Genomic DNA, 25,438 nt, shown 5'->3' with positions numbered 1-25,438 from the left:
ATATAAAATTTATGACAGAACATGACGATGACCAAAGAAAGTGAAGTCAGTTGTTACCAAACTAACCATACACTATTATTAAGTATTCTGTCTGCCAGCAGCTCCTGGTATTAATGACACGAAATTTAAGTTCTTCCTTAGGTTCGCGTTTGATGAAATTGCTTTCTCCATTTTTCTCGATCTGGCACATCTTCTTTTATTCCAATACCTTCTTCAGTTTTTCAAATCACCGATGATTACACTAACTAAACTATTTAGGTAACAGTGGGATCTCTAAACTAAAATGAACAACCACTTTTTCTTTAGGTTTACCAAATTCATTAATTGCAGAAAACGAATTATTAATAATTACTTTCCTATTTTAAGGATCTAAAGTTTACATTACCTTAGAAAATGTGAATAGTACTGATGAAAAACAATTATTTAATAATTAAAAAAACTGAACTGTTATTCCAAATACAGCTGGTTACTTTTTTCACGCAAAATAATGTTATTTTTGGTATTTTATCTATTAGACAATGAGATGTACTGAATTGTCAATTATACAAAAAAATTGAATTTGAATTGAAATTGAAATTTCTTATACTTTACTCCTGGTTTACTGAATTAACAAATTAAATTTGATTAACAAACTATACTGTAACATCTAAGTTGTTGATATAGTTATGTCAAAGTAAAGAAACTCGACTTTAATAAGTAATAACCTAGAAAATATTTAGAAACTAAACAAATCACACATTTACTAATTTGTAATTCTGTAGAAGTAATTATATAATTACGAAAGTTGCAGAATAATCAAAGTAACTGAATTTAATAAGTTGTTCGACCAAATTATTTACTAAATATGCCGTTGAAAGAAAATTATCCATGAAATAAGAAATAACACTTAAATAATTCCTGATTTTTAGAAGTGTTCACTAAATGGAGTTTAACACTAATAATAATACTTTGTGAAAGTATTTATTGGAATAGCATATTTAAAATATTAATATGATAAAAAACGTTAAGTTATATAGTAACTAAGTGAAGGTAATATTTATACCTTAAATTGTTCAATATAGAACAGCAATTAACACCTATCATATTTGGAGCATTACAAATAAAATGAGGTTTTTGGAAATGGAATGGAATGGAAATGGAGAATTACAAATAAGGTTTACTGTTCTACTCAGTATCAACCGTAAGATCAGAGTCGAAATCATCACACATTTCTTTAGTATCAACATCACTATCACTCGTTTCTTTACTTTCTTCTATGTCACTCATTTCTTCTGTATCCTTTTCCAATGTCTCTGATATTTTTATTCTGTTCCATGCCAACATCTGGTGACTTCTTCCTTGTAGATCCTGGTTCTGAGTGTTGCATCCGTGAAACTTAAGGTAATTTCTTATTTAAAAGCTTCCAGTTATATGAAAGATATTTTAGTTTCCCTGCCCTCTCCGATGATAAACAATTTATTGTTTTACTATGGACTAAGTAAATGTAGAGAGAGGTCTTTCTGTGGTAGCAGATGTAACCGGAGCACTAAGGATTCGAATGGCAACATCAGCTAATTCAGTGATGCCTCGAAACCCTCACCACCAAAGTAGTGAGCTCATTTGTTCCATTCCGTCCCACAAAAACTTTCTTGTCTCTGTAGTCAGTCAAGTGTGCTCTCGGTAAAACAGAACTCAATCCTATTTGTTTTCCAACTTTACAAATGAAGTTTATTCATCAAGCAATTATTCAGCTGTCAATTTGCAGCCCTGAAAAGTGGGATTGAGGAGATCTGCAGCCAGATGAATTGGACCCAAGCCGAATTCACTTCATTCTTTAAATCTTTCCATTATTGATTGCTCTTCTGTTTTTGAAAGGATCGACGATGAATTCTCTGGAATTTTGAATACACAATGTCTATATGAGGCTTATTTTACTCGAAGCAATTAATCAAATCCACTATAGGTTTCAAAATGGCTGCAAGTTTTTCAATACAAACAAAGAATAAATCATCAAGAAGTCTTTTCTTGATTTCTGAAGCTAATGACAATTCCTCACTCACAGCAAGCATCTGAAGCCTAGTTTTATTGACAAGTAAACTTTGAAGGCAGTGTAAATGACTTCCCAACTTGTTTTCCCAAGCAACTTTAACGAAATTGTAACCCTTTTTTCCTTTGAGATTTGTGTAAATAGTGCTTACAAGTGATGTCTATGTTTGTATTAACATCAATTACACTTCCCAGTAATGTATTTACTAGGACATCCGAGGATGTCAGAACAAAGCAAACATACTAAGATTTGTTATTTTTTTTTAAGTCTTGGTGTAAAACTAATCCAAGTTTAGAAGCCGTTCACACATTGATGAAGAAAGGGCATAAACCGATAAGTATAGTAAAATAGTCCCAGATCAATCTTGAGACGACAAGTGGGTGGTAATGTAGGTATCCCGAGGAGACATTAATCCCTCAAGTTTCAACTCTGATTCTGATTCTCAATCTGATTTGTTCGTGAGCGATGACGTAAAATCGGAAATGGGGTGTGAATTATTTCTCAAGATTGTCTCGATCGATGTTGTTCAAACTTAGATGTATGTATAGGTGTACACGAGGGCTTCGTCTGAAAAATGTAAGAACTCACCCCCACCATTTCCCCCTTTCAAAACATTCGATTCAATATTTTTTCTCTTTACCTATGAAGTTCTTCGAGAAAAATTATTTAAAAAAAAATAGGTTTTAGATATCGCTTTAACCGAGCATAACCTATAATGTCCAAAATTGTACCGCTGGTGCGCCATGGTTAAAATTGCCTTCAAACCCGCACCGCACCAGAACGGGGTCAATTGGTTATTATTTTGCATATTTATAGTGAATGAATGAGACATCACGCTCGAGAGACCACAAAAATACAGAAAAACGTCACCGGTACGGTTAACCATTCTTAAAACTTCATAATAATTGAACTTCCGTAAAATACCCATTTTTTGGGTAGGTAAATACAAAAGGGGTAAATACGCATTTTTTATTTACCTACCCACTGGGTATTTACCCAACTCACATCTGTAATTCTACCATACATTTTTCTTCAATTTTGATTATTTCCTTTCATTAATAGTGATACAATTTTCACAAACAACGATATACAAATTATTGTAAAAAAATACTATATATTTATACTGTAGAAGAATATTATACTAGTGAATTAACTATTATGAAGAACTAAATATAATGATAATCACAAAATATAAATGCCTTCATGTTTGTAACTGCTTATCAATTGGATCATCTGTAAATATCTACGAATGATATGATAAGAATATCTTTATCATACCAATATATGCTATTCTTTTCAGATTGAGGGGGGCGCGGTGGCTCAGTGGTAGAGCGTTCACCTCTGGTGCTTGGGGTCCCGGGTTCGATCCCAGCCCCCGCCAAGTGAACTTTGTGGTGGACAAACACCGTGCTCGTGGGTTTTCTCGGGGTTCTCCCGTTTCCTCCCACTTTCTTCATTCCACCATTTCACTCATCTCTCATTATCACCGTCTCCTTTAGCCTAACCGGCATAATCGTGGGACGTTAAACTTAAAGATTTCATTTTTTTTTTCAGATTGAGTAAGCAAAATAATGGTTTTGAAGCCAAAACAACGAATGATCATTGGATTTCTAACAGAAGAAAGTTGCCTATATGAACAAATCCATATTGTCCTAAAGAAATTTTATAGCTGTGACTTTCTTTTAGTTCAACGTTACAGGATTATGCACCGAGGCTAAGTGAGACGGTGACAATAAGATGCATGATAATGGTGGAATTATGAAAGTGAAATGAAATGGGAGAACCCTGGAAAACCCATGCACATGGTGTGGTGAGAGCAAGAATCAGGCACCGCTTGCGCGAAAGATCGCTCTATCACTGAGCCACTGCAGCCCTATATAGGGATTATTAGAATTAGAATGACAATGGAGTTCAGCGTCCCTTTCGGCAGCAAGGTTATATTAGATGTGAACCTATAGCTTAACGTGGGATTCGATCCACATAAGCTTCCACTGCGAATCGAACCCGAGTGTCACACGCCAAAGGCGCGTACACTATCCACATAGCCATGAGGGAGCTCGTATATAGGAATAATCTAGCAAACATTGGCAATATGTAGTGTTAAACGAAGAAATTTCAAGGACGAGAAAATACAATTACTGAATAGCAAAGAAGTGATCGTCGCTCTCTCTATAGACTGAAATAGTGTGACGTCACATCCTTTTTGTTGCCATGGTGATCGCCATTTTATTTTCTATATAAACACGAGCGAAGGCTAAGAAATAACGCATAAATGGGGATGTGTTATGTATTTGATTGTAAACATTAATGTAATTGAGCAGAAATGGAACAAGCAATATCCTAGAATTATTTACTAAAGATTTTCGATAGTCTGTAGCCAACATAAAATTCTTAACGTAAAATTACTAAGGCAAAATAAATGAGCATGTACCTATGATTCGGTCAGAACACACAATTGTAATATTACATGATACAGACAAATTAACACGATCTTTACAGAAGGTTTGTTCCCCTTCTGTGCAATATATCGAGGCATTTATATTAACAAATAATGGATGCAAACTTACCTCTACTTCAGTTCTTCATGTTTGCCTCCACTCTGCCTTTTAAATATTTAAATTCACCATCACATATTACGGAAGACTTGATTTAAGAGCATTTTCGCCTTTTTCCGCCAACTTTACTTCGTTCTCAAAGTATTTAAACATTCTAAATAATTTCACAGCCATTGTTTACTCAACACCTCATTTACACACTCACGTTTGTATAGAAAACAAAATGGCGATCACCATGGTAACGGAGAGGAAATGACGTAACCACTATTCCAGTCTATATAGAAAGCTTTTGACAAGTAGATTGGAATATTATGTTCAGAGCGTTGAAGAAGCTGAGAGTAGATTACAGAGACAGAAGAATAATATACCAACTTTATGGGAACCAGACAGCTGTTATAGGAAGAGATCAGAAGGAAGCAAGAATAAGTAAAGGAGTGAGGCAAGGATGTGGACTTTCACCTCTCCTGTTCAACGTCTATATAGAAGAGGCTATGAAAGAATTTTTAGATAAAAACGAGAAAGGCGTAAAAGTAAATTGTCAGGTTTTCAGCACAATAAGGTTTGCTGATGACATAGCATTGATAGCAGAGAACGATGAGGAAAACGAAAGTGCACAAGAGCAGGACAGGAAGGGGCAAACGTATGGCAAGATGGAGAGAAAATCGAAGACATTAAGACGTTCTCCTATTTAGGAAGTCTAATATCCTCGGACGGAAGAAGTGAAAAAGACGTAAGTTCCAGGATAGCGTAGGCTAAACAAGCATTCAATAGGAAAAGAGGGCTACTAACATCAAGAAATGTGTCGTTGAACGTTCGTAAACGATTTATGAAGACACTGGTATGGAGCGTGGCGCTTTACGGATCAGAGACGTGGACATTGAGAAAAGCTGAAATATCCAAGCTGGAAGCATTTGAAATATGGTGTTGGAGCAGAATGCTGCGCATATCATGGACCGAAAGGAAAAGGAATGAAGACGTACTAAAGGAAGCTATTGAAGGACGACAAATCATGAAGATAATAGGATAAAGAAGAAACAGCATGCTTGGCCATCTTATTCGACACTCCGATTGGATCACTGTGCTGATAAAGGGAAAGGCAGAAGGAAAACCAGGAAGAGGAAGATCAAGGATAGAATATCTAGATGCAGTTACGAAGAAGAGTCCTTATCAAAGTATAAAACAGCTCTCCCAAAGAATATACAGGGTGGGCCATTTTAATTAATCCACGGAAATATCTGAAAAATGATAAAACATAGAAGAAATTTTTCAAGTTCACGTTATATATTGCTAAGGGGGAAACCCAATTCCGCCAAAAGTATCCCTCCCCGCCCCCCCTAAATGGGGGTAACGGGGGGTAACTTTGAAATGTCAAATGGGAACATGGGTCGAGTAATACCTCGTTCGAAAGGTCTTGGAAAACTAAGTAACGCTGTACCAAAAGATGTTTCATATTGTGCACCAGTTTCAAAATGGCCGCCATGATATGGTTCGGAAACTCCAGTACCCGTAGTATGAAAACCATGGAAGGTAAATGAATGGAACAAAATTGAAATACGTAAATATCATAGGGCATATCGAACAGTGTGGTCCCTGTGATCCCAGTGGCCTCCCTAAAGGGGTCTTGGGGGCTAACTTCAAAATTTCAAATAGTAACATGATTCGAGTGGTACCTCGTTCGATAAATCTTGCAAAATCTAACATATTGCAGGAGAAAACGATTGATGTGAAATGGCAGTGTTCTCAAAAGGCCGCCGAAACATAGTATCCGTGTCAGAGAAAAGGTTTAGTACCCGTAGTATGAAAGCGATTGGAGATAAATCAACAAAATAAAAACTGGAGTAGCTAACTGACGTAAGGCACATCGAGAGGTGTTGTCGGGGTGACTCCAAGGGCCAACTGAAAGGTATCCGGGGCCAACTTGAAAATTTCAAATAGCAGCTTGAAGCGAGTAACATCACGTTACATAGACAAATTAATATCAAACAGCTTCTGTAAGAAAATTTTCGACATGAGACACCGTTTTCAAAATGATCGCAAAGACATGGTGACTGTGTCTAAGAAAACGTCTAGTGCCCATAGTATGAATACGGTTAGACATAAATGAAAATAACGAAAATTAAATAGGAAAACCACGGAGGCGTTCCAAGGCTCGAGAATAATACAACAGAGATAAAAATATTAGAGTAAAATTGCCATAATGTATAGAGAGAAATCCAAGTCCTGCAAAATTATCTCTCCCTGCGCTCTGTATGTGAGTGGGGTGGAAAGTAAAGTGAAAGTTCAAACGAGAACTCTACTTTAATTCGTAAATTAAGGCTAACCTTACAAATAGGTATGGTGTGGTTGAAACATTTGTTTGTAAGGATGACGCTGTAGTGACTAAAAAAAGAGAAACTTTTATGCAATGCGTGCTGGTTATTCAGAAAGCATTTCGGGGATATACGTACACACCGTTTCGTCCCTCAAGCTCACAATATGACATGAATGCTAATAGTTAATCAAAATGTAACTGTGGCCATCCGCGTTAGCTTAGTGCACCAATTTTCTATGCATGAAGTCTGCCTTCCAAACAGCATTGGGTAGGTCAAGCGTACGCCCGAACCGTTGTCGGGTCGGACATTGAAATTTTGAAGTTAGCCCACAAGACCCCTTCAGGGAGGCCACTGGGATCACAGGGATTACATCATTCGATATGCCCTATGATATTTACATATTTCAATTTTGTTCCATTCATTTACCTTCCATGGTTTTCATACTACGGGTACTGGAGTTTACGAACCATATCATGGCGGCCATTTTAAAACTGGTGCACAATATAAAACATCTTTTGGTACAGCGTTACTTAGTTTTCCAAGACCTTTCGAACGAGATATTACTCGACCCATGTTCCCATTTGACATTTCAAAGTTACCCCCCGTTACCCCCATTTAGGGGGGGCGGGGAGGGGTACTTTTGGCGGAATTGGTTTTCCCCCTTAGCAATATATAACGTGTACTTCAAAAATTTCTTCTATGTTTTATCATTTTTCAGATATTTCCGTGGATTAATTAAAATGGCCCACCCTGTATATATACGAGGGGGAGTCAAATGAAAACCATAATTATTTTTTTAAATATTATTTATTGGTCACACAGAGTACAGAAATAAATCACTTTTCAACATAGTCTCCTCCTCGTTCAATGCGAGTCCGCCAGCGCTTCGGAAGAGCCTGAATACCTGCAGAAAAAAAGTCTTTTGGGCGACGGCGCAACCACTCGTGCACCGCGTTGCGTACCTCTTCATCGGAGTGGAACTTCCTGCCGCCCATTGCTTCTTTGATGAGGAGTGGCGCCACTCCTTGCTCGCTCGCTTTGTTTCAGGCTGATGGTAATGCACCCAGGTTTTTTCACCAGTGACGATTCGTGACAGGAAGGCATTACTGTCACGTTCAGCACGCCACAAAAGGTCTTCGCACGCATCGACACCATTTGCAAATTTCAGGCACCATTCATAGATTTGTGGCTGTGACAAACACGCATCTCCATACTGAACCTTCATTCGCCTAAAAATGTCAATCGGTTTCACACCTTCACTTCGCAAAAACCGAATCACAGAACGCTGCTCCTCGCTGGTGCATGTGGCTAGTTGGGCTGCCATTTTGGAACTGTTGTTGCGCCGGTGTTTGTGCATCTGCCGGCTGCTGCCACCTAGGAGACATCCGGCATACTATCGTAAACAGGCATGCCAACTTACAGATCACTGGCGCCATATGCGGATTTTTATTTCTACTTTTATGGTTTTCAGTTGACTTACCCTCGTGTATATATATATATATGTGTGTGTGTGTGTGTGTGTGTGTGTGTTTGTGTGTGTGTGTGTGTGTGTGTGTGTGTGTGTGTGTGTGTGTTTCACCTCATGTGGGGGATCCTGGTACAGCTGTATCATTTCCAGTATTGCACCACATGGCACATGGACATCATGTTAAATTCAGCTATAGAAAAGTTCTGTAGTGCCCCCTAGGCATGCTTAATGATTAATCCATTCCTGATTCTGAGCACTCCCACGGAAGTTCTGTCAGCTCCCCAGGAAGAAATAATTTTTGACATGTAATACTTATGAATTTATGGTACATGGACTGCAAAGTAGTTAACAGTTGACAATCATAGGAGGTGTATGGAGATGTGTAAAAGAACATCTTGATTCGTATGAAACTGCAAGAAAGATATTATTTTCTTGAGAATTTGGTCTTTGAGGATGAGAAGTAGGCCTACCTATACGACCAAGACAGTGAGTGATGTTCAATCAATTAATTGTACCACTGTGTTTCTACATGTTTTTCTTTTACTCAAACAATCATGTTCAACAAATCAACACAGAAGGTAGAGACAATGGATCTACCAGTACTTGCCAACGTTTTTTGACTGACAACACACTTAGGCTACTGAGACACCCATGTCATCGTGACCCGCTTGTTTGACTTTTTATTAATAATGCCATAAAAAGTGAAATGGAATTTTCTAGCTTAACATCCCAAAGTTATGCCGTTTAGGTGAAAGAAGACGAATGATTAGTTAAAGTGATTGATTTAAAATTATTTTTTGAACTCTCCCTGATCATTGTTCCTGTTTGTGGAAGTGATGACTGGTAGAGTCTGTCTCAAAATTGATTTTAACTACACTAGGCGTAATAAATTAAGAGCAACAAATCGATACTCAGGTGTATAAGGAAAGTAAACGCATGCTGGTGAACAAACTGTTATTGAAATTAAAGAAACACCTATTTTACGCCATACAGCGAGGAAAACTACGGAATCAAAGTACACTCGTGCGAAAAAAAATTATAAGGAACGTAGGTGCTTGGAAACACTGAAATCGCAAAAGGATAGTTTGCTGACACTTAATAAGGGATATGATCACCGCGCACAGCAATACAGGATTCACAACGTCGTCTCATGGTGATAACAAGCGTTTGTACCAGCTCATTTGGTATCTGCGTCCATTGTTGACGAAGAGCCCGTTGAAGATCTTGGAGAGTTCGTTGAGGGGCACAAGGCTTGCAATGCGTTACACTGGAGAATTCCACATGTGTTTGACCTGGTGAAGGTCCGGAGACCTCGATGTCCACTCCATTCATTGAATATGGTGTTGCTCCATGTACTGATCGATCAGTTGTCCTCTATAGAAACGAGCATTATCGTCCTGTAGAATGAATCCCTGTTCTCTAGCACGTGCGAAGGGTACAACGTGACGATCTAAAACACCATCCCTATAGCGCTGAGCTGTCACGCGGGAGAACATACAGATCAGTACGTCCTCCAAACGAGTTCCCACCCTATATCTATCCCTTTCAAGACCATTGGATGGACGGTAACGGGTTCCTGTTTCTCGCCAGCCAAATCTGCGTCGAGTATCATTGTCTAGAGAAAATCTAGAGTCATCAGTAAAGAGAACTGACTATCATTGATTCTGGCTCCAGTTCACATGAGCTCTTACCCAATTTAATCGCTGCCTTTTGAGATACGGGTAAGGGACATACACACCACTGGTCTTCTGGCATACAACCCACCTTCGTGAAGTCGCCTGCGTGCTATACTTGTTGATGGAGGATGCAGTGGCAGCAACAGCTTCCACATGCACTTGAGTTGCTGCTGCAGCTTGTTTCTTCGACTTGTCAAAAGGATGTATCGATCATTACTGGCTGATGTCACATGCGGTCTCCCGCCACTGTAACTTCTCAAAGCATTTTGCGTTCTCTGGAACTTGCTCCATCACCTGCTGACCACTACTTGGTCGACATTGAGCCACCGAGCCACGTCGCAACCCTGCTTCCAATCTACTGATGGCACGCCACCGTAATTCATCTGGCAAATGATGCCTCGTTGCCATATTCGCCTGTTTCACTTCACTAGCCTTGCCTCTGCGCTCTACACAGACTGTCAGCCAACCATTCTGTGAGCTCATGTAGTCCTCGTCCGTACCTAGTACTTTTCGAAGTCGTGTGAGGACAGCATAATCGCGAGTTATTCCGCACAATCTTTCCCTGATCACTCGCGTTGTATTATGACATCTATTTTCTCTACATTGCATCCCTTGCCCCATCAGTTCATTTTTATTGCACATGTCTTTGTTGCTTAATTTATGATGGCCAGTGTATTTACTAAGTGCTTCGTGACTTTTAGATTTAAAATTTCGGAACACAACCCTATGGGACTGCATGGCACATCAGGTGGGAACGACTGTGGTTGACAACAAGTGAAATGTTATTCTTGTTGACTCTTCGGACGGACGTTTAGCTGTCACTAGCGATGCCTATGTTTATTATGCTTAACCCTTTAATTGGCAAGCATTGATAGCATTACCATTAAAATATTTAGTTTGCTTTTATGGTTGAACCATGTCTTCCTGATCATAATTTCGTTATAAAAATAAGTATTTTTTTTTACTTTGGTTACAAAATACAGGGTGTTTATTTCAAAGCAACATTAAAAATAGGTCTTATGTGTAGCTACTGAGCAGCATTGCCCTATTATGCTAAAATATCATAAGAATACTCTCAGTAATTACCAACAGCTTCGTTGAAATATTTTTCTACAGAGCAAAAAACCACCAAAAAAAAAAAGACCTTTCGCGGAACGTAGGAGATAAAGCTTCTACAATACTAAATTTGAGTGTCCCCTGTTGACAAAGATTAGAAGTATCTAAAGAAGTGGCCCGCAAATTATGGATATGAATATTGTATGAAAGCAATAATGCCAAAGAAATGATCACTGAAGTTATAATTCGTGCGGATAACGCAATAAAATGCGATGTTGCTTTAGAGCAACACTGCCCAATAAAGGGTTTTAAAAAAGCTGAATGAGGCTATCAAGAGATATATTTATTGTACAGTAAGGGACATTTCTGGATGGTACACTTTTGCCGTAAATTTCCATATGGGTGTGCCCCTTAAGTGTCCCTTACTGTACATACATGTATCGTCACGACAATCTAAGACAAAGTGCATTATTTTTCATAAGCCAGGAGATTGCTGAAGTGTCCATGGTGAATTATACATCTGATATATGTGGTATTACTTCTATCTGTTTAAGTTTGTGAAGGACATCTTATATGGTTTCACAGCGAACGACTTGGAATAGGTTCGACGACGAATAATATATCTAACCTTACATGCCGCAGTATGCATTCTATTAAATATTTTGAGAGCCGTACCTCGGTCATCCAATGTGCGAAAAACAACGGATTTACACAGTTAATGGGTTATATCGTAGCTAATGAATACAATACACAAGTCATGATATGCAAAATAGTTGACCATGTTAAAAACAATCCTACCACCTCTCTGTGTACGAAAAATATCACAAAAACTTGATAAACGTAATCGAAATAAAAAGTATTATGCATCAACTGTCAACACATCACTTTATAATGTGATATGAGAGCAATTGGTCATAGGTCAAGTAGTAAATTTCTATCTAGATTACTGTATATTGTAAAGTGATATATTTACAGTTAATGTACTTTTGTTTTTGATGTGTTTATTAAGTTTGTATTAATTTTGATATACGTGAGTAATATGATTGTTTTATAATTGGCCAACTACTGTATACAGTCATAGAACAACAACTATGTAAATTCCGTAGACTGAATTGTTTTCGTATATTGAGCGACTGAGGAAAAGACCAGCATTGGTTCTCGAAATTATTTCGCTGAAATAAATACATTGGCATTGTAATTATGTCATTTCGTTTTTAAAAAGACTGTATCAGATTATTTTTCTTTACAAATTATTTGAATGATCATTTTCATATATAATATTCGATTGTCCAAGAAATTGTTGTTTGAATATTCAAAAATAATATTGAATTTTAACTTCCAATTTTAACAACATATCTTTTCTATCTTATACTAATAATAGTTGTGCCATTTTTAATAGTTTAACGATATGGTGAGTATGACATGGATAGTAACGGTGGAATGACGAAAGTGGGAGAACCACAGAAAACTCACGCACACAGTGGGAGAACCACAAAGCACGTCTTAATGATTTTACTGATACGTACCTTTACGATGAATGGTGATGATGGGAATCTGCTGACTAAATAATGATCTTCGAGATCCAGCCATGATACACTCTGTCTCGGAGCCCAGATTAAATTGGGATTGATACTTACAAGAAGGCGGGTCATAATCATGTTTAAAAATATTTTCTTGGGAATCGGTGTACTCAATTTGGAATAATTGAAAAACAATTCATCTAAAACAAATAAGAACAGTTCATAAAATACACAATATTTATCATTATAAATGGCCGTTCAAATTACATATATTACTGTATAAACCAAGTATGCACAAATTATCTAAAACAATGCAATAATAAAACAAATGTTTTGTTAAGAATAGAATATATGGAAAGATTGTACTGAAAGTTATTTATTTATTTATTTATTTCATAAGGACAACACAACAGGCTTAATGCCCAGTTATAGTGTCGTATACAGAATTATTTAACATACACTATTATACAAATATACGTTATCTAGTTATACATAAGTTATTGCATGATAATTCTTTTGAACTTGTTCTCTGACATACTAAACACATCTATTACATGAAGTCTAATCATTTCATTATATGAAGCACACATTCTCCACAGAGGAGACTTATGTAATATTTTTGTTCTCGCTTTTCTACAATAGAATGTCCCAGCGTTTGCTGTTCTAGTCTTACCTGTTGGAACACGTAATAATACTTCTGAAAGTAATTCTGGACAATCAATTTTACCATTTAATAATTTATGTAAGAACAACAAATCAAAAACACATCTCCTTTTTTCTAATGTTTGAAAATTAAAACTCCTTACCAAGTCTTCATAGGAGATATACTTTGGATAGAAACCGGTTTTCTTGTATGTAAGCATTTTTAAGAATTTAAATTGTATATTTTCTATTGCATCAGTGTATTTAATGACATTTGGTGTCCAAACAGTACAACAGTATTCCAATTTTGACCTCACATATGAAAAATATAACCTTATGAATGTTGATTGTTTGCAGAAATCCTGTCCTATCCTATAAATTAAACCTAGGTTTCTATATGCATTACTCGTTATCGCGTCAATGTGTTGAGTAAAGGTTAATTTGCTATCAAATATAACTCCCAGATCTTTGATAGTATTTGGGGTAGACAAGGAAGTACCATTTATTGTATACGTAAAGTTAATTTGATATTCTTTCCTCGTGAGAGATACAGATTTACATTTGGAAACATTCAGGACTAATTTATTCTTATCACACCATATTTGAATACTGTCTAGATCTTGTTGAAGTTTCACGCAGTCATCAATTGAACTTACTTTGGAGTACAATTTGAGATCGTCGGCAAAAAGAAGAATTTGAGAAGTTTTAATACATAGAGGAATATCATTAATAACAAGAAGAAACAACAGAGGACCTAGATTAGATCCTTAAGGGACTCCTGATAGAGTATTAAATTTTTCAGTAACAAATCCTTTGTATGAAACATATTGTTTTCGGTTATGCAAATATGATACAAAATACTCCATTGCTTGTTTCGAAAAGTTCAGAGATGCTACTTTCAGTAGCAAGACATCATGATCAACGACGTCAAATGCCTTGCTAAAATCAGTATAAATGACATCTACTTGACCGCCTCCATCTAATTCTGTTACTATAAAATTTGTTAAAATTGATAAGTTTGTCGAAGTAGACCTATTACGTAAGTTGATAAGTTGAAAGAACAGGTTCTACATGATTTAAAATTCGCGCATTATGTTCAACATTACTGAAAAAGACTAGAAAATTTAAAGATAAGTATCTTATATGTCACTAAAAATATTCAGTTTTATTAGTAATTAACATAATTTCCTTTCATTTCCATGCATTTGTTTTAAATTATGAGAGATTGCAATACATCATCTGTAAGACTACGTCGCACTCCAAAGTTCACTTTGTTGCTTCCAATATTACACTTTCCTTCAGAAAATTCTATGTGGTGGGGGAGGAGATAATAACGTGAGGGGGCTGCACTGAGACACTATTTGCTAAAGAGCGTGCACTACATGAAAATGACATGCAACTGTAATTTATCTTGAAGGGAGGGAGGTTTGACCAACTCCAGGCGGTCAAAGCCCCTCTGGAAGTATGTTTAGAGTAAACACTGTCCACAACAGACAATTTACATTCTTTTATTGTCAAAGCCAAGATGTTTGGTGTTTAACGTCCCATTTTAGCATAATATGTAAGATGAATTTTCAGCTTTACACGAAATCCAAAAGCACATGTATCCAAAATAGAGATACAATCCAAAACGTAGAAATTTGAAAGAATTAAGTTGGTACTTAACCCCTTTCTGCATGATTTTTTTCTTTTACGAAAAAAATAATCAGTATTGGAAATCCTCATATGGGAACTTGAAAAATGAATTAAAACTTGAATTTTAGATTCTTCACTTAATTCCGACGAGAAATAAGTAAGTGCCATGTATACACACAACTCACAAAGAATATGCCAGATTACTCCAAAATCTCTTATTCATACGCGCCAATATCTCACACAGCAGACAAAACAGTCATTTGATGCCTTTGATAAATCACAAAACAGCTAAAGTGAAAAAGGGATATGTGCCATATATGGCACGGCATGCGGAAAGGGGTTATTAATATGAGATAACGAAGCCAAAAATGGATCGAGGATTACATGAACAGGAAGCAACTTCATTTCCTACTAAGGAATACATTTGATCGGTAGTTCGGAATACTGATTTATTTGATGAATCGTAAAATAATCTCCACCAGAATCGGAGAACCATGAACACATATGAAAGTATTGAAAGACCCATAATTATGTATACTGTGTAATATATATATATATATATATATATATATATATATATACACTCGTGCTCATAAATTAAGGATAATGCGGATACATGGTGAAACGACACTCTGGTTTTCGGTTGGAAATCATCTCGGGGTATGACCTTGCGGTGCATTTGACCATTCGGTGCGGTGCATGCGGTGCGGTCGTCGCACGGTGGCGCTGGCAGCAGTCCAAATACGCAGGGGTGTGTTTGTGCATGTCAGAGTACGGCAGCGTGTAAGTGTGCAGATGTTGTCCGACGTGCTAATGGTGACTGTGTGTTGAAAATGGCTCAAAGAACACATATTGATGACTTTATGAGGGGTAGAATAATAGGGCGACTGGAGGCTGGTGATACACAGCAGGTCGTAGCACGGGCTCCCTGTGTACCACAAAGTGTGATCTTGAGATTATGGCAACGATTCCAGCAGACAGGAAACGTGTCCAGGCGCTATAGTACGGGACGTCCACAGTGTACAACACCACAAGAAGACCGATATCTCACCATCAGTGCCCGCAGACGGCCACGGAGTACAGCAGGTAGCCTTGTTCGGGACCTTGCCACAGCCACTGGAACAGTTGTCTCCCGACACACAGTCTACAGACGACTGAATAGATATGGTTTATTCGCCCGGAGACCGGCAAGGTGCATTCCACTGACCCTTGTTCACAGGAGAGTCCGTAAAGTCTGGTGTCAAGAACACAGTACATGGTCAACGAATCAGTGGTCCCAGGTTATGTTCACGGACGAGTCCAGGTATAGTCTGAACAGTGATTCTCGAAGGGTTGTCATCTGGCGTCCCAGGAACCAGATACCAACCCCATAATGTCCTTGAAAGGGACCTGTATGGAGGTAGTGGTTTGATGGTGTGGGGTGGGATTATGATTGGTTCACGTACACCCCTGCATGTCTTTGACAGAGGAACTGTAACGGGTCAGGTGTATCGGGACGTCCTTTTGCATCAGTATGTTCGACTTTTCAGGGGTGCAGTGGGTCTCACCTTCCTCCTGATGGATGATAACGCACGGTCCCACCGAGCTGTCATCGTGGAGGAGTACCGTGAAACAGAAGATATCAGGCGAATGAAGTGGGCTGCCTGTTCTCCAGACCTAAACCCCATCGAGCATGTCTGGGATGCTCTCGGTCGACGTATCGCTGAACGTCTTTAGACCCCTAGGACACTTCAGGAACTCCGACAGGGACTGGTGCAAGAATGGGAGGCTATACCCTAGCAGCTGCTCGACCACCTGATCCAGAGTATGCCAACAAGTTCTCGGCCTGTGTACATGTGCATGGTGGTCATATCCCATATTGATGTCGGGGTACATGCGCAGGAAACAGTGGCGTTGTGTAGCACATGTATTTCTCAACTTATCACCAATACCGTGGTTACCGTGGATATCACCAATACCGTGGTACTGGTATGTTTCGTTTGTTCGTATGTTGTGTTCCCTATGTGCCTATGCTATTAGCGCCTGTTTTGTGTAGTGCCAGGTTGTGTAGTACCACAATCTGCAATTATACTTAATTTTTGAGCATGTATATATATATATATATATATATATATATATATATATATATATATATATATATATATATATATATATATGGATCATTCTATTTGAAAAGGGGTTTTTGAGGGTTTGAAAAACGAAATTTTCACACTGTTCAAAATCATTATTTTCTTTATTTTTCTGTTCGCTATAATGACTTACATTAACATCAATACAGTGGTTCAACACGAGAATCAATATTTTGAGAAATATTAGTAAATTTGAAAAAAATACTCTGAACAGAGGTGACAGCTAACAGAACGGAGGTGACAGCTAATTGAATGGAGAAGACTTTATACCAGCATGGGTGTGACATCACATGAACGAAGGAGACAAGACCATCTCTTTCCAATTGAAAAGTAAAAATTTGTTACGAATTTCGAAAAAAAGTAGTATTACACAATATAACATTAGTATTACACATGTGCATAAATGATTGCCAATGTCCAGAACTCGATTGTTGACATTAGCATTCAAATGAAGTACAGTATTTTGTTTAACATATGCTATCCTTAATAATTGTTTATTATAAGAAGAAGAAATACAATGTGTGAATTAAAAATATAGCTAGTTAAGAGGCCTCATTGTGATGAAATTAAACTTCCGCTAATTTTATAGATTTTGTGTAATATCTTCAAAATGGATAAAATTAATCAAAAAGTAGAAACTCATTGTACTAAACAATACTATTTTGCATGAAATACCGTTATCACGACTCACCCTATCTGCTTTCGCTTTGCGAACATTTTATAAATACGACATTTATTTTCGCTTCAAATAATGGCTGTAAAATGAAAGTACATAACGTTATCGGTAACGGTAACGTTATCATGACTCACCTATGTACTTTCATTTTACAGCCATTATTTAACGCGAAAATAAATGTCATATCTATAAAATGTTCGCAAAGCGAAGGCAGATAGGGTGAGTCATTATAACGATATCTCGTGCAAAATACTCTTGTCTAATATACTGCCTTTTCACTTTTCGATTAATTTTATCTATTTTGAAGATATTATAGATCACATCTCCGCCGTGCACGTAGTAATGAACGGAGGTGACATTACTTTATACGCACGGAGGTGACAAATTCCGCCATTATGGCACGATTAAGATATATCCCTAAGGTTAGATTCTGTTTACCGTTATTTTCAGCATTAATTCTTAAAAAGTAACATTATGATTCAACTAAATTAAATTATCATCTATAAATACCTTCTTATAATTTCGAACGGAGTTGACAGCTTGTGTTGAACCAAATTATAAGAGGTGTGATTTTAGACTAATAAAAAAGGAACAATCACTACCAACAAACTTACTTTGCTTAACTGGCGTCTTCCTTGGAAAGTTCCACAAACTAACAAGTCCTGAGACTACGACAAAAATGAAGTTGAGAAATATGGCGGACATGTATGATTTTTAAACTGCATTAGCACGGAGGTGACCAGAAAACTGGATACCGAAAAGAACGCTACTTTTAATAGCATAAAAAAAGCTTTAGCTTATAAATTTATTTCCATCTATTCATTGATATTCATACGTTAAAAAAGTCGTCTAATACTTGGCGAATAAAAAGTCCCATTTCAAATAGAATGACACACACACACACATATATATATATATATATATATATATATATATATATATATATATATATATATATATATATAGTATAAAGATTGTAAATATTGTTTGATATACGAGTTTTTTGTGTGTGAAGTGCAAGCCATAGGCTAGCTCCCTTTTAGAGGGCTACACCCTCTCTTAAATGGGAGAAGTGAAGGTATTGTGGTAAAGAGAAAGGCATGGATGGGCTAAGAGTAGTTTATTAATTTATTTATTTGTTTATTACTAGAACTAGGACATTATGATCTTTTCGATCATAATCATACTTGAATGGTAGGTGTAGTTTTAATAACATAAGAGCTGTAACATAATAACAAGTATAATTGAACACAACATAAATATAAATATGGTAATTATAGAATATATATAAGTGAGAAAACAAAGCAAAACATGAGAACAATAGAAGTGCGAAAGTTAAGATGAGATAGATTATATAAATAGATAAAAAAAAACATTACATATATATGATTGTTATCATTAGGAAAATAAATAAGGAAATAATCAGACAGTATATTATAAGCAAAGAACATAAATGATCATAACAAAGGATTAGGTATAGCATGCACGATAGTATGATATAGTAATGGGTGTGAATGATGTGGCGAGGTGCATACACAGGACAACACGTGGGTGATAATAGTTAGACAAATGAGCTTATCTTCAGTCTAGGGGCGGCTCTAGGCAATGATGAAAACGAATGAGGCCCATGTTAGTAAATAATGGTAATCACTGTGCTGGGAATGATGGATGAATGAGAGGAAGATGTTCATGAATGACGTAATCGGTGATGATAAGTAAAGCGGGATCTAGTGGTGGTAGAGTATAATGATATAATGTGAAGAGAAGCGAAAGTGGAGGATGATAGTAACGATGCGGTGTTGGATGATATACGAGCCAGACAATCCCGTTTTGAAATAACTTGTTTCGAAGCAGAGTGTGAGAACTAATAGGGGAAACACGCTCCACACCAAACGTATCCTTTCCATATTGTAAAGGATATATGTTTTCTATTAATGAAATAAAACATAAATATTCACATAAACAGTTATCACGACATATTTAATAAATGTGAACTATGGAAAAAGTGGCTATAAGAGCAGATTCTGAGTCTTCCATCCAGTGTTATAATATAGAGCTACACAGCATACTCACAATACTGTACTGCACTTTTAGTGTCATTTTATAGGTCACTTTTTAGAAAATTTTAGGTCAACAAGATCCGGGCCCTGATGATCACTGATGGAGGTAGAGTGACTGTAGTGTATACATGTTTTCCGATCAGTAATCATTTTGTATAGAAGGAAAAATATTGTGAACATTTTGAATTTAGGGAATCACTAAAGACCTCCACTTTTTATTTTATTTTGAGAAAGAAGCAGTGGGTTTCGAAATATTATTATTGTTATATCCTCACACGGCATTTTTACAGATTACCTTTGCTTTTAATATTCTTGTCATATCTACTACATCGTGGGTTTTCTAAACGAGTGCACGATACAATAAAACCATCCCCTTTCAAACAATCTGAACACGTTTCTAACAACTACGTGTTAACAAAGAATTTGTTTCAATGCAAATCTTTGTGAATGTTATATGTAGATATAAGTCACAAACAAGTAAAAGACGTATGATTATTAAGGAAAAATCTCACCTTCAACTACTCAGAAAAACATTACCTTCGTAACTATTTAATCCAAATGTCTCTCTTGCATTCGCATATTCTTTTGGAGTAAGTTTCTCAATCCATCCTCGTCTGTCCAAAACATCTCGAATTATATCGCAATCATTATAAACGGTATACACCTTCCGTTCCTATAAAACATTAGAACAAAATCCTAATCAATAATAAACATGCCAACATATGTAGTCAACCATTTTAGTTACTTTTGTGACACAACCCGTATCAAAATTTCATAATAAATCATACTAATGAAACTATTGATCTCATGTTACTCTTTATTTATTGACGCGCAAGAACGTCATTTTACGAAATGCTGCTAGTTCTGCCTCTTCCAGTTGAATATAAAGAAACACTCTTTCGATGAAATTTTTGATTAACAAGGGAAGTGTATTGATTGGCGAAAATTAACGCATTGCGCTTCAGTAGTAAGAACTAAAGCTACGTTTCATTCGATTAGATTATTGCTCCTAGGCAAGCTTTTTTCTTATTCAGAATTATTCAATCTTCTCTATCTTATTTGGGAATTAAATTTATTTCTAAAAAAGATAATCAAGACAGTTGAAGTTGAAAATTGAAAACTTTTGTCACCTGATTGTATGAACACTTTCTACCATTATTGATAGATTTTCATACAAAAAAATGTGCTGTTCAGAATTTCTAGGATAGCATTTCACCATTTGGCGCACAATAATGGTTCTGCAACAATAGCAGTCACATATTTTCTGAGTTATTATGAGAAGCAGTCTGGTACTAGGTACAGTAGTGTCTAAGTTACAGCGTTTTATTGTGTTATGTTGCATGGTCTTCTGGCTATTTTACTACGAGAAATTAATATCTGAAATCTACAAAGTATACACAGTAAATTTTGTATGAAACTTGATAAGAATGTAAGAAGGTATCGAGGATGAAACTATAAGTGTTTAGTAAACAATTTCTGAATAATATATTCAGGTGCTGCCTGGTAAATAATACTGCCTATTTCACAAAATAATATTGTTGTTGGAGGATTGTCTAATTAATTCCACAATTGATTTTGTGATTTCCATTTTTCATTAAATAATATTTTTGTCTTGATGTTAAGGATACCCCAATTCAATGTATAATTTATTTGATGATTTCTGCTGTATTTGTTTGTTAAATTGGCCTGTTATTCCGGCGTTGGGTTTTTAAATATAGCGGTGCTTTTATGCTTGAAAGCAATGCCGCTGTACAATAATTCAATCTGTAGTAAGTTCATGAAGTGTAGGCTTCATAAAGTTCATCCAAATAGACAATATTACTTACCAGGATATCAGCATTACATAAATACTATATTATAGTGAACCAGTACTGTATTACTGATCACCTTAATAGCTTCATCCACTGCCTCATTCAGTTTGGTGAAGACATTATGCATTATCTTCCCATCACGTTGAACATGGAATTCCAGAAACTCCACGAGTGATTCTTGAACACTTGCTGATGAACTGCTTCTGCTTTTAACTTCGTGAGCATTGTCGAAATCTAAGAACTGCGAACTTTCAGAATTCTCACCCGAATCAACAAAATTTTGTCTTTTGTACTGTTTACCACTGCTATTACGCTCATGGTCACCTTTTGATGCTGAATCATCGGTCATTGTGATGTACAATTACTTTTATCTTACAGTAGTAACTGGTATAATTTTGTAATTTCATTCATCATTTTTTAAACCTTAGTTTATTTGTGAACTTCGGCACTGGCAATAAACATATAACCATACTTTATACATTTAAGTTAATGAATTTCAAATGAAATTCATTTCTTGTCGTTCTTCAACTGTTTCTTCTGCTTGGTAGCTACTTGCTTTGGTGAATTTCCTTTTCTTTCTTTATTTGTTTCTTTCTTCGCAACCACTAATGGCTTATAATATTAAAGTAGTAGAACTTGGTCAGGTCGACTACAGCGCTAAGTTAGTTATAAAGATAAAAAATGTATTAAATATTAATCTTCACAATAGTCTTAGTTGCAGCGCAAGCTGCAACAAAAGCAGCACAGCCATGGGTCCGAATCTGCCTGTATTAAATTGCAAATCATTATTTAATTGCAAAACTCTTAATACTCATCCGGACGCCATATTGTTTAGAACTTCTTGAGATTTTTTCAGACTTGATCTATCACTTATGATTTTTTTAAAGTATGAGATTGAAAAACAGTTGCAAGAGATAAGACAAAGTAAATGTATCGTTGAAGTGATTTTTATATATACACACAGCGTGCTTCATTTCCAAAGAATGGTTCTACTATCTGCTTCCTTAATATCGAGTTCGTGCGAATGAAATTTCTGCTCAAGTGAAATTTCTAAAGGCAAAAAGAGAAACAAAAGAACAGTATTCGGCTAATCAAAATAGTTAGTTCGCAGCCACACATTTTTGCCTGGATTCCGTGGCGAAAGACATCTGCAGTCTCCGATGCGAATAAGTCCGCAATGGCACTTAGGAGCGCCCAATCATAACGGAAGGTCTTCCCTCTCAAGAAGTGGTTGAAATGCCGAAAGATGTGGTAATCGGAGGGAGAGATGTTAGCAGAATACAGTGGTGAGGAAGAATTTTATACTGTAATCCATGAAGAGTCTACACCATCCTTTGAGTGACATGTAGTCATGAATGGTTGTACAACATGAAAACACCATGTCTGTTGACCATTGATAGATGCTTGCACACAAGTTCGAGCTGCATTTCATTGAGTTCAATTCTATAACGATCCCCAGTGGTTGTTGTGCCTAGACAGGGAAAGACATGATGGATCATATCCATACCCATCATAAAGTAATAACACCTTCTACGGGTAGAGGAGTGGCTTGAGATAGTGTTCTTGACACGATCCAAACATTGTCTTAACCATTTACAATGGTCGTAGGAGATTCATATTTCATAAGAAATCACAATCCAATGTAGGAAATCTTCCAAATTATTCCATGCACACAGACAACTGTACACATCTAGATGGTGATTCTTGTTGACTAGTATCAATTCATGTGTCATCATCCGATTGCTCATAGTCGCCGAATTACAATGGTATGGCGCATGCAAAAATGCGCAAAGTTAGCAATGCGCCATACTCAGTTGCAATAGTGCAAACATTTTTGCGAGGGTCTGCTATCACGGTGTTCCTGAAGAGCTCATCCGAAACTCAGTGCTCACGAGGCTTAATTTACACTGCTGTCACCGGAACAAAATTTGACAAACTAACTCCGAACGCTGCGTTCATTTCCTATTCCTGGCCCAAATGCATTTTTTCTTCGGCTAATTGTGAAGAATATCACAACTGAATTCGTAAGGAAAATGACTCGCAATTGTTTGTTCTCCATTGTGCACTTTCATACGATCGTGTTCTAAAATCCACTGCCTTCTGGCTTGTTTGTTGAGCATGCACTAAGTTTGTGACATTAGACGAGTGACCTTAATCCATCTCTATGTTGAGTTGCTGAGATAAGTTTCACATGGTCAAAGCGAACATTTTATTCATATAACCTAATATTTCTGTTTCGTGGATGAGAGCTGCAGTGTCATTAAACGTAGCTACTATAGAGAATATATGAATATGCTAGGCAATCTTCCGGTTATTGATTCGTACAAAAGTTATAATAAATAAGACAAATTGGCATTATTCATATAACCATTTACATAATAAAACGTCGTTTCACAAATTGTAATTACTCATGCATCTTTAATCATTCAACAGTTTTTCGTACAGGTCGTAGTTTCTTAACCTTAATCGAGTTTTTATATCTTCAGGCGCAGACTTAGATCCCAGTCACCCATATCACTGTTTTGTTATAAATAATTGTTTTGCAATGAAGTGATTTTAACCCAAAAAATTATGAAAATGAAGAATGAAGATGATGAAAGATGAGGGGTGAGTTCAATGTACTTTCTATGGGTCTTGTCTTGTCTTGTCTTTTACACTATTATCAGTGTTCTATGGGCGCACCAGGTGTTTCACCAGTATGCGCTATAAATGTGAAAGAAATTCGTTATTCATTTTCCAAATAGTATTTATAGACAACAAATTGCATAAATTTTCAAGAAAGTAATATATTTCCCATTTTGAAGTAATGTTTCTGATAATCTATTTTCACTGTGAATGCAATGTTTATCAGAATTTCCTGTGTAGTAATTGTTTTCTCGAATGTTAAAAGAATTAAAGCAAAGGTATTCTAGTATTCTTATTGTTGTATATTACTTCACTATATTCCATATAGTCCATTAGGAAATATTAAGTAGTAGATTTTTTTTAAATATTCATACCAGATTTTATGAAAAAATGTACTAGTGCTTTGATTGGAAGCCAATTGTTAGTTGCCAATATGTATTTATAAGAAAACGGTGCATATCCAAGATAAGAATATAATTGTTTTAGTAGCTGAGAACGTAGAGATTGAAACAATGCACATTCAAAAATAATATGGTTAACAGTTTTCCTTTATCACACCAACAATGATAGGTGGGTTTTTTCCTTATTTGAAATAATTTTAGAGGTGATAACGCTGTTCCAAAAATAAGGGGGTAGTAAATTATAATTTCTCGACGAGTCCATGTTTTAGTGATTTGTTTCATTGAATTTTGAAGAGGAGTAGAAATTAACCAATAAAATTCACCAGGAAGTAGTTGTTGTTTATCATACCATTTGTTTAATTCTTCCTTATAATATGCTTTTATAAGACTAAAATAATTTCTAGATGATAATTTTATATGCATTGGTTTTCCTTCTAGACATGCTGTTTTCGCAGTATTATCTATAATATTACTACTTGTTTCAATATTAACATGTCTTAATGAAAGTGAAATAATTTTTTTAATTATTTTCCGGCGTATTGAGATATAAATATTTAATATTTAGAATGCTCCAGGTTGTAGAGTTGTTCCAGTGAATAGAGTTCAATGCTGTTAGCACACTTAACGAATCTGAACAAATAACAGATTTTTTTATTTTATATTTTTGGATGTATAATAATGCTTTCCGGATGGCAAATTCTTCTCCTTCAAATATTGTGGTATTGATGGGTAACTTATACTTAAGTGTTGTTGTTCTAGATGGAATATATATTGCTGCTCCTACATTGATATTATTAAATTTTGATGCATCTGTATAGATGAATGTAGCATCTTCATCAGATCTTT

General features: G+C 36.2%; 1 protein-coding gene across 3 annotated transcripts in view; it reads right to left on the bottom strand.

The window, feature by feature from the left end:
• Positions 1 to 22,130, bottom strand: part of LOC145692921 (tubulin glycylase 3A-like) — a 58,441-nt gene extending 36,311 nt beyond the window's left edge. For all 3 annotated transcript variants that reach the window (XM_081768480.1, XM_081768481.1, XM_081768482.1), the window contains exons 1-3: positions 21,643 to 22,130; positions 20,293 to 20,428; positions 12,620 to 12,813 (exon numbers count right to left, since the gene is read on the bottom strand). In XM_081768480.1, coding sequence (XP_081624606.1) covers positions 12,620 to 12,813; positions 20,293 to 20,428; positions 21,643 to 21,915 — 603 coding nt within the window. In that variant the 5' untranslated portion in view covers positions 21,916 to 22,130. The remainder of the gene's footprint in view (positions 1 to 12,619; positions 12,814 to 20,292; positions 20,429 to 21,642) is intronic.
• Positions 22,131 to 25,438: the final 3,308 nt, after the last annotated feature.

This window comes from Thermobia domestica, chromosome 8, assembly GCF_964235325.1.
Source record: "Thermobia domestica chromosome 8, izTheDome1.hap1.1, whole genome shotgun sequence".
Lineage (NCBI taxonomy): Eukaryota > Metazoa > Arthropoda > Insecta > Zygentoma > Lepismatidae > Thermobia > Thermobia domestica.
The sequence above is the reverse complement of the archived record's forward strand: the minus strand, read 5'-3'. Positions and strand labels throughout refer to the sequence as shown.